The 10979-nt window shown below is 37.3% G+C and overlaps 2 protein-coding genes across 4 annotated transcripts; both read left to right on the top strand.

Annotated features, from left to right (window-relative positions):
• The first annotated feature begins 102 nt into the window (after nt 1–102).
• MsrA (methionine sulphoxide reductase A) lies at nt 103–6257 on the top strand. 3 transcript variants are annotated; one of them, XM_069054420.1, is made up of 5 exons: nt 103–250; nt 5156–5333; nt 5382–5502; nt 5549–5685; nt 5734–6257. In XM_069054420.1, the coding sequence occupies exons 2-5, from the start codon at nt 5170–5172 to the stop codon at nt 5966–5968; spliced, it is 657 nt and encodes a 218-aa protein (XP_068910521.1). In that variant the 5' UTR covers nt 103–250; nt 5156–5169; the 3' UTR covers nt 5969–6257. The 3 variants fall into 3 exon arrangements, with proteins under 3 accessions (XP_068910521.1, XP_068910528.1, XP_068910538.1); XM_069054427.1 differs by lacking the exon at nt 103–250 and adding an exon at nt 856–997; XM_069054437.1 differs by lacking the exon at nt 103–250 and adding an exon at nt 856–1101.
• A 156-nt stretch (nt 6258–6413) lies between these two features.
• LOC138135617 (odorant receptor Or1-like) lies at nt 6414–8698 on the top strand. Its single transcript, XM_069054396.1, has 4 exons — nt 6414–7754; nt 7802–7901; nt 7948–8052; nt 8110–8698. Exons 1-4 carry the CDS (start codon nt 7021–7023, stop codon nt 8281–8283), a joined length of 1113 nt encoding a protein of 370 aa, XP_068910497.1. The 5' UTR covers nt 6414–7020; the 3' UTR covers nt 8284–8698.
• The last annotated feature ends 2281 nt before the right edge of the window (nt 8699–10979 follow it).

Below are 10979 nucleotides of genomic sequence, written 5' to 3'. Positions count from 1 at the left end.
AGAGCACCTCGTGGAAATGAATGGATCAGTTGCGAAATCCCCCGCGGGCATAAAATTAATTTTACAGTCCTTTTAATTTGTTTTTACAATGACATAATCCGGTTGAGACCGTCTGAATCTGCATGATCACGTGGATTATGTTCGATTGTTATAATATAGCCATCATCCGGCAGAGAGTCAGTAAACTGATTCAATCTGAACAGTGCCGCCGATCGGGTAAGCTGCGCCGCTGCCACTCAGAAGACTTAAGGTAAGTGCACTCAGTGTCTATTTAGTATTTGGTCTGGTGAAAAATTTCGGGAGTTGTTCACCTTTCGCTGACGAAACTCCCGAATGTTTGTTCGGGAGTCGCGTGTTGCCCTATTTAGCCCCGTCTGGCCGCCCCCTGAAGAACGCGGCGGCTCTCGGTCGGCGCCCGGGGCGGCGGACATTCCTCTTTTTAATGACGGCAATTACGGCCTCTCAACGCAGATGCTTCCCAGCAGAACGTGATACTTTTACGGAGCGGCTTCGCGGCGGTATTGCGGCCAAGGCTGCGAATCTAGGACCTAGCCGTTGCCAATTTTCGGGACGTGAAAAGGTCTCGCGCCAAAAGTGAAACCTCACTCGGCCGGTTCGTTTTCTTTCTTTCGGGTCGTCTTCGAAGAGTGATCCCGAGCGCTCGCCGATTTCATCATCCCGTCCGGGATGTTTAGAAAGTCGTAACTAGACCGAATTTTGACAACCTTGTTCGTCATACTTGACTTACTTATTGTTAATTAAAAATGTGTGGCCGCAGCTGAAGCGATAAGATATCGGGTTTTTCGCTGGGAGTGCGCTACTAAGAAAGAACTGATAACCGCTGGAGCGGCTGAGCTGCTCGAGTAGGTGAGGTCAACGTGGAGATAGCGGAACAAGAAGTGCCGTCGGTTCTTCTTCCACACCGATTTGTGCAGTACATAAAATAATCGGACAATTTTAACACCGCTGCTTGTGGTTCGTTTCTTCTTCTCGAGTGGTAATTATCGACAGTTAAAGTTAAAGGGTTGCCAATAACAGTTAACGGTTTGGACGTTTTTAACGCAAGTGTTTTAATTGCAGTTATCACCTCATTTGTTGTGGGTAAAGTACAATGGTGTTAATTGTTTTAAAATTTGTTCTTGAGTATTTCTTTCGTGACGCATAAATCAAATCAGTTCGCATTCTCGATGTTGCAAAAAACGCCGTGATGCACCTGTCGGTGCAATTACTTTATCAGAATCTGAATCATTTGCAAAGCATTAATTTTTTTATTAGCAATGTGCAGTTGTAACGGTCAATTTTTCGTGATTGTGATTTTGTGAAAGAAAATTTAAGGTGGAACATTTACAAAAGTGAATAATTTCTCAGTTTCTTCGTTGGAATATAATAAATACGTAGTAAAGACGCTACTAACAAAATATAAAATGGTGTTGCATTAAAAGACAAAATGCTGTATTGTCTGAATTACTTTCACTGTGGTGATAATTTCTTGGAAACAAATATGTATAGACAAAATATAAAGACAAGTCACTTTAAAAATCGCAAAATCTTTCTATTTATCATTTACGAGTACCTACATTCAAAATGTTACAGTGACAGAATAAGTACTTTGATGTTATTTTTAATTTTTTTAAAAGACTTTTCAAAACATTTGCATTGTACTTAACATCTCGATAACGTTTTAAGAATTTTGAAGCAAACAGGGTCAGACTCATTTTGGCGAGAGGTGTTACAAGCTGCCTGTACAAACTATAACAACTTTCACGTAAAATTGTGTTGTAATTGTTATCTTTCTACTTTTGAAGAATTCTCTGAACATCTATATTGCATCCAAAATTTATAAATGTGAGAGCAAAGAGATCGCTGTTAACAGAAATAGTTGTATTCAACGTCTCCAGAAGATTTTGAAGACTTGAGATTTGTGTCGAATCTGTTAACAGAGAAATTTTACAAATCGTTTTTAGAAAATACAGCAACTTTAATAGAAAAACTTGTTTCTCATTGTCTTCAAATGTTTTCAAATTTTATGAAATAATGAGTTTAATGGTTATTTTACAATTTTTTTTGAAGAGGTATTGGAAATTTTCCTTTTTCGACCTCCGTCTAAATTTACTGAGTTTTCATTCGCCCAAATCGTCTTGAAATACTGAATTCCATGCCTGGGCAAGAAAAAATCGAAACGGGAACTTTTAATGAAAGATTTTAGGTTGGTGGTACTGAGTGTCAATACGTCTTAACAGTTATTTGTAAACTCTGTCCACTCATAGATTGCTTGACATAAATGTTACTAAAAGTGTTCGCTCTACGCTACAACAAATAGTTTCGGCGCGAAATTTAAAAAATGGAAAGAGCAGGTTTACACGTGATGTTTTATTATTATTCTGCATGTTTGCGTTTAGGAAAGACGAAAGAAAACTTCAGTATAGTAGGAGTAATATATTGGGTTTTATTAATACAGGGTATTTCACGAGTGACAATGTGCCCGACGGAATTAAAAATGTAAGGCACAATTCATTTCCGAAAAAAGCTGGCTACTGAAATTAAAATATCCAGCTTTTTTCGGAAATGGCTAAACACAAACAAAAGTTTTATTTAATGCATGAACAAAAATTACCTCTGAATCATTTTCGATGTTTGTAATGTCACTTAAAGTGTTCATTATGCTAGATTCTTGAGGCACGCACTCACTTCACAAATTCAAAAAAATCAACAAAAATCGCAACGGAACAGATCAAAACAGCAGCACGGTCAAAACTAATAACTTTTAAAACCAGAGGAACGCAAAACATAGCTCTAAAGATGAAAAATCGCAAATCTAAATGCTTAAACCACTTGACAGCACTGACAGTTTCAAATTTGAAATGTCATATAATTTATTTTTCGCGTGGGTTTTATAAGAACCAATGAGAATCAGTGGCGCGAATGTTTCAAGGTATTACCAACACAATCTACGATACTTGGATAATATTTTAATGTTATGGTTTGGGGATTTTGTTATCTAAGGATATTTAAAAAAGTGCAATCTATCAGTGGACGGAGTCTATCACAAGGTCCAGAAACTGTTATTTTGCAAGTGCAGATTAACATAATTAAATGTCAAAAACACAAGCACTAAGACTTACTTGATTTTTGAATTTGAAGTTTTAATAATTTTTCGTAATGGCCCATGTCGCCAATGGAAGAAAAATAAATTCCCTATCCGGTAATATTTTAATAAAAACCATTTCTTCTGCTTTAAAAAATTGTCGGCCGAAAAAATGTTGTGTATCAGACGGTGAGAACCTGTCATTTTGCAAAATGACAATTTCTGGCCTTGTGATACAAATATTCTTATCCTCGACAACGTTTCAAAAATCTGAAATTCAGATAACTTCCAATTAAACCAGAGCTATAATATGTTGGGGCACATTTTTAGAAAATACAACTTTTTTGAGGTTATCTAAACATTTCTTTTGGATTCAAGGTGTAAACATTATCTGTTAAACCAAGTTTTTTAATTTTAAAATTTCTTCATCCTTTTTTTGTACTCTCTTAAATTTGAAAATTATTCTAACTCACCTGGTAAAGCTGCCACAGTTTGCTTGTCCTAAAACTTCACCTAATGATTTATTTTCGTTATCACTTTTGTAGCAGCATCGAAATGCTTTTCTACAACATTAATAACTCAAGGATAAGTGATAAGGAATTTTCCTCCAACGTGAACTCATTTATTTCACAGTTGGTTGCAAAAAAAAAACCGGCAACTGTCAGAATAAAATTGACACATTTTACAATTTTTCCATAGAAACCTTCTTACGAGAGATAGGTTAGAATTATTGTCAAAAGTCAATGACATTTTTAAAAATTACTTGATAGGAGTATTGCCAAACAGACAATGAATTCACAAATGGACAAAACCAGATTTACATCAGGAAAATTTTCATTTCCCGTTTTTTCGCAACCAACGGTACATACATGTTTTTTATTTGCAATATTTTTATTGATAACTTTATTTCTGTGTCGATCACCCCGGTCATTATCTGTGTTTCCCGCAAAAATATTCTCCGGATTCACAGACGCTTGCATCAGGTTCTAATTTCTTCAAAACATATTTATTCGTTTTTTTATCAAACTGTTGTTATTTATTCTGAGATTCATCTTTCATCAACAATTTTGCATTTTTAATTCTCAAGAAACTTAAACCAAAAACCGGAGATGTCAAATAAAAATTTAACTATAGTCGGAACGTTATAGATGTGGATTGGCGACTTGTCGTTAAGTTGGCACTACGAGGAAAAGTACTGTCGCGAGCAAAAAAAACTGGTCGTCAAAATCATGCTTTGACGCGATGGAAAATGCTCCATTGTAAAACGGTCGTAAATATCATAACCTATCTTTATTATGTATGACATTAATTCTCGTTTTTTTCTCATTTTTTTGACATTTTGTAGACATGGGCATAATCAGGCAGGGATTTTTTTAAATTTGTGACAATCTAACCAGTAATTATAAGGCGCGCTTGTAAGATATTTGGAATTTATGACAATTTCTCACTAACGTACAGTTCAATCATAAGTTTTAGAAATGAAATAAAAAGGAAATAATTAAAAAAATCTGGTTTTCGGTGTAATGTTGTCAAATTTCCAAAAACGAATTTAGTCGACTGTGATTTTTATTAAACTACTTTCCGGTACTTACCACCCCCCAGTGCAAACTAAAAAGGTAATTTTTCCTTGATGTGCTTGGTGCTTACCTTCATACCTTCCACACTACATTTGCCACCTTCAAAAGCTTTGTATAGTTTGACAACCTCAGTGTAGAATTTTTTGACAAGTGTAGCTGAATTATCCACCACACAAAATGTCGGCAAACCTGTCAATCTTGCTCCGCCATTAGATCCATCAACATCTGCAAACACTCCGTCCAAACTCGCAGCCACAATAAACATAATTATCTCATCCATCAGACCATTGTTGACCAATCCGCCTTATCAGCGCTTCAAAAGCTGATGCAAGACGGCACTTCAGTAAATCTACACCGCTGTTACATCAGCCGCACTTATGAATGATACTGATAACAAAACCGAGGATGACTTGCCTTTTCGCATTGACCCAGAGATCTTCGATAACCGTCGTAGTATAAGTAGTAGTAAAAGTAGTAACTCTTGGTCCTCCAGGTTGTCCAGTCACGATGCCGAGCTTGTTGCACGAGATCACCGTCCCCTTCAAGAAGGCCACCTTCGGCATGGGCTGCTTCTGGGCGTGCGACGCCCTCTTCGGCGCCCACCCTGGCGTGCTCCGGACGCGGGTGGGCTACTCCGGAGGCACCACCATGGACCCCCAGTACCGCAAACTGTGAGTACCCCCCAGGCGAGCAATTCCCTTCTGATCGTGCGTTTGCAGAGGAGACCACACCGAAGTCATCGACATCGACTACGACCCCAAAGCCGTCAGCTACGACGAGCTTTTGCAGCTCTTCTGGAACAACCACGAGTACGGCTTGACCACCATCATCAAGCGCCAAGTAAGTCTTGAAGAGGAATCTGAACAGTTCTAACAGAAAATTTCAGTACATGTCGCTGATCCTCTACCACGACGACGACCAGAAGCGAATCGCGGAGATCTCGCTGAAGAAGGAGGCGCACAAACGCAACGAGAAGCTCGTCACCGAGATCGGACCAGCTGGGGCGTTCTACCCGGCTGAGAAGTAAGTCAGCAGGAGTGTGTCTCTGCCAGATCTGATTGTTTTCTTCAGCTACCACCAGAAGTACCGCCTGCAGGAGCACTCCTGGTTGTGCGAAGAGCTGGGCTTGACGCCGGAGCTTTTGCAGACATCTCACGTGGCCGCGCGTCTCAACGGATACCTGGTCGGCGTCGGCAAACTGGAAGACTTTGAAAAGGACGTTGTCAAACTGGCCCTCAATGATAAGATCGCAAGTTTCGTCCGCACGCAGCTGATAGAGAACGAAGGCGGCAACTTGTATTGCTAAGTGATGGACTTCTTGTTATTTCAATGGACATCTTGCTAATTATTTATTTATAAGTGATAAATTAGTTGTTGTAGGTTAGGAATTTATGGGCCCACTTGTTCAGTATTAGGTGTTTAGTAGTTGTGCACTCGACTCAAATCTTATTGGACCAACTTTTATTTCTTGTACGGTTGGCGACACTTTGTTAACCTTGAACCAGATGAGTCGTCGAGATTAAATTTAGATTTTGATATCGTAGATTTGTGTTTAGATGACTTGCGAAAATCTAAAAATAAAAATTTGATAAAAACTGGAGTGTTTTCTTCCACACCACCAACTAATCTTTGAGTCGCGACAAGAGGTGATAAAAAACTGATAAAATGTTAATGGGGGCGTGGCAATGTGGACGATTATTCTGGATAATTACCCTCTCAGCTCTTGGCCTCGTGAATAATCCATGTCTGTCTCTCCACTTCATGAAAAATAACTGCAGGGTATCGAAAGAAAAAGTGTAATGAGAGGGTTTGCCCTAATTTAAATTTCGTAGGTATTAATTGAAGGGTTAAGAAAAACAAAGACTTATTAGGTTAATGATAGGGTCCAATTAAAAATATAATAATTGAAGGGAGGAACGAGGAAAAATGTCGGCCGTATTTATTTTGGTGTGTAGTAACCTTGGCCGTGTTAAAAATATTTCTTGGAGAGGAAGAGTGTCATAGGAGCCAAGTGGGTTAGTAAGTGCTGTCAGCTTGACAAATATATCAGGAGAAATTGGGATCAAGAATGAAAAAAAATCTGCAATAGTAATTTTTGGCGATTTTGTAAAATCTTGTCGTAAACGATTCCTAAAGAGTTTTCGAAAAAAACTGTGCACAGTATCGATTTTTAATTAATCCTGCGCAGATGCAAGACCCTACTCCTGATTGGTCAAGAGCTGAGCAGACTGTCTAAGTGGAAATATAAATTACAGTTGTCCCACAACACTTCTACACTTTTAGAAGCAACACCAATTTTTTCAATTTCCCATTTTTGGTACGTTGTTATTGCTCATTTGCAGATCTCAGCGCGTTGAAATGAAGAAGTACGACTGGAAAGTCCACATCAAGATGACCATCTGGATGCTGCGCGTTTTAGGGATGTGGCCCAAGGGGGACGAAGTCTACGAACCTGGACTTTACGCCGTCCATGCCGCCTTCCTCCTCGTTGTGTTTCTGCTGGGTCACCTCTTCTTCCAATCGGCCAACATCTACTTCATCCGCGACGATCTAGAAGCCATCACGGGAACCATCTACGTCCTGCTCATGGAGATTTTGGTGGTGTTCAAGGTCTTATACGTGGCCAAGAACATGGACATGTTGAAGCAACTGTTGAAAACTCTAGAGAGTGATTTGTTTCAGCCCAAAAGCGCCGAACAGAAAGCGCTGATAGAATCGAGTATTTATTTTTGGAGGATAATATACCAGATGCTTTTGACTATGGGTTGTGGTAACAACTTGTTCTGGGCTCTTTTTCCCCTTTTGGACAAGACAGCCGGAGAGAAGCGGCTCCCGTTCTTGGCGTGGTACCCTTACAACACCACAATATCGCCTCTTTACGAAATTACTTACATCTACCAGATTGTCAGTGTTGGGCTATTCGCCACGGTTCATGTGAACCTTGACGCTTTGGTGACTGCCATCACTGTGTTCAATGCCAGCCAGTTTGACATTCTTTGCGACAATCTAAGAAATCTTCACGTTCTGACTGATTCAACTGGTATCAATGACAAATTAATCAACTGTATTGAGCACCACAAGCAAACTCTTAGGTACAACAGTCATTTCAATCTTCACTTGATCAAATTGCGATTTGCAGTTATGCCGACAAGTGCAACAAGTTCTTGAAGTGGATTCTGTTGGTTCAGTTTTTCATTTTCACAATTTCAATCGGCATTTCAATGTTTCAGTTGACTCTGGTGAGTGGTTCTCGTTTGATTCTTTTATGTGAAATTTATTTCTCAGCTGGTCCCTCTTTCGGGCGAGTTTTTGTCGCTCTTGGCATATGGATTTGCCATAACACTGGAGATATTTATGTACTGTTGGTCTGGAAATGAAGTGGAAGTTAAAGTATTGTCGAAAATGAAATAAATCTCGTTTTAGGTATTGCTTGGGTTTTTGTTTTAGAGCAGAAATATTCCCTATGCCGTGTTTGAATGCGAATGGACAGATTTCCCCGAAGATGTCAAAAAGAAGTTGTTGTTTTTCACAATGAGGGCACAAGTACCTGTCAAGTTGTCAGCACTGAATTTAATTTATCTTTCGCTGGACACTTTTATGAAGGCAAAGAGATTTGTTTGAGTCTAAATCCATTTTCAGCATTTTTTTTTGGATTTTAGATTATAAAAACTTCTTGGTCTTATTTTGCTCTTCTACACCAAGTTAATGATCGAAGATAGTTGATGCGTGATTGAGGAAAAAAAATGCAAAAACGTACATAAAGGATAACAGGAATGCATAATCCAATAAATTTAATAGAAAATAAAAATTTGCACTATTAAATGTTAAAAATGCCAAGCAAATTATGTATACATCTTTCCTTATCTGTACAACAAGAAACAAACGATGATAACAAATAAGCAACAGTTGATAAATCTCATAAGTCATAAGCATAAATTAGGCACTTTTGAATGTAGTGAAAAATGCTAGGAAAATGGTGTATCTTGCTATCTTGGTATATGTATACTCGTATTTTAATTCTGAAAATAAAATTATGGTAAAGTGATTTTTTTTTAATTGTTGACATTTCTTTGACAGTTCATAGTCGCGCAATTTTGAAAATTGTCAAATCAATGTGCAATGGTATAAAAAAAATCAAATGCGCGCTTATGAAATGTCATATGTATAAATATCAACTCTACCCCACCCACACAGTTGCCACATAAATTTTCATATATAGTTGCCACAGTTGCCCACAATTATTTTGAATCACCCAATACATTAATATGTAGTTATTTTTTTTTAATGCGATACTTCATTTATTATTATTATAGGTACGGTCGGTGGACAAATAAAACTGGGACACTTAAAATTTAATCTATGTAAATCAGACCATTCAATTGTCAATATATTTGTCAGTATCTATAGAATATGTCATACGAAAGTTAACCTATTTGTGACAAAGCCGTATTTAAACGATGCAAATTTGTAAATTTTGACTTATGTGATTGTCATTTTTGTCCCAGTTTTATTTGTCCATCGACTGTACATATAAATAGATAAAATTAAAGCAAATAAAATAGTTCTTTAAAAGTAGAAGATAAAAGCACAGTCCCAATAACACTGGCAGCATTACCCCTTCTGAATCGCAATACTAATGCGCAAAGAAAGCAAAGAAAGTGCATCATTGCTCCAAGGACCCAACGTCTCCACAGCAAACGCAACAAAAAAGTAATGGACGAATCAGATAAATGAGAAACAAGTGATTTGCCTTTTTTCCATGGGATATTGGTTATCCCATCTGGACGTTTGCCATCATCCCTCAGAACACCAGTCGGTTCGAGAATGCAAGGGATATTGGGAGAAGAAAAAGCACGTTTTAAAATGTCATTAAGGCAACTGTGTCTTGAAATTGTTCCTGCACTTTTTATGCAAGACAATCCATGATGACTCAAAGTATCAATAAACGAACCGCAAGTACAGATATGAGGTTGACAAATACTGATACCTAGTCTAAGGGAAACGGCAATTTGTAATGTGGTTTTTTCTAAGAGAGTACCTAATTTAGAAGAAGGTAAAGCATCAAGCCAAGCACCTGATTCAGGTTCAGAAACTGCTAATAAAATGGCTTTCTGTGTAACATCTGAAGAAGACAATAAATTGTTATGGAAATGCTCAATAATTGGTAAATCCCATTGTCTTTGAGAAGAAGTAGAACTAGGATGTAGTGCCATATTTGATTTAATATTCCATTCTTCAATGGCTTCATTAAAGTACACTGATTCACATTTTGAAAAATGTAAAGGAAGAATTGAATTAATTAGATTGGAATTAGCACATATTGAAGCAAGAAAAGCTGGTGTTGAAATATCAGAGATAGATCTAATACCTAAACCACCAAAACGGACAGGTAACTTTGCTTGAGCCCAAGATCTGTTTGAAAATTTAATATTTTAAATTTTTTCCAAAATAGAATGAATGATAATATCCAATTCCTGAGAAGATAGATAAATTTTGGAATCCAAAAACAGTGACGAAGTAAAAATAAACTAATATGAGGGTTAATTTTACAGAGGTTTGCGGAAAGCAAAGAGAATTTTTCAATTTTTTTAGAAAAAAATAAAGGAATTGCTTCATCAAGAATGGGACAACCTAGTAAAAAAAAATCTTAATTATTAGAAATATGTAAACCTGGGGTTAAGGATTGAAATTTATCCATAAAAATAGATTTTTTGTTCGACACTGTCAGAATTTGAGAATTTTCTCCTGTGTGAACGGATTTTGAAAATTTTGACAACTTGTCAAAACGAAACGTCAAGCTAATTTTAAAGATTTTTAGCGATTTGGAGCCTTTAAGGGGCTCGTCGAACAAAAAAACGTTGTATTCAACTCGTTCTTGTGTAATTTTGGTTTTTTGTGGCACTCGTGGACCTTTAAAACTCTCGTTTCACTCGAGTTTTAAACTGGTCCACTCATGCCAAAAAAAGCCAAAATTACACACGAACTCGTTAAATAAATAACTATTATCGGTCGGAGAAACGGAAGCAAAAAAGTAAAGTTCACATTTATTGAAGTTAAGAGTTAAACCAATTTTTTTTTAATCAGAAATAATTTTTTCTAAGTCGTGTAAGACGTCTGAAACTTTACCTCCTAAAGTACCGTCATCTAAGTACCAAATATTCAATTCTGACGTTAAATCTTTAATAATTTTAATAGTTATTTAAGATATAAGTGTAAAAAGTTATCCTTTATTGCACGAACGGGTTCAAAATACGACCGAGGTACGAGGGAGGTACGAGGGAGTATTTTAAAGGATGTGAGTGCAACAAAGGAACTTT

Source organism: Tenebrio molitor, chromosome 1, assembly GCF_963966145.1.
Source record: "Tenebrio molitor chromosome 1, icTenMoli1.1, whole genome shotgun sequence".
In the NCBI taxonomy this organism is placed as follows: Eukaryota; Metazoa; Arthropoda; class Insecta; order Coleoptera; family Tenebrionidae; genus Tenebrio; species Tenebrio molitor.
This window is presented reverse-complemented; position numbering and strand designations above follow the sequence as displayed.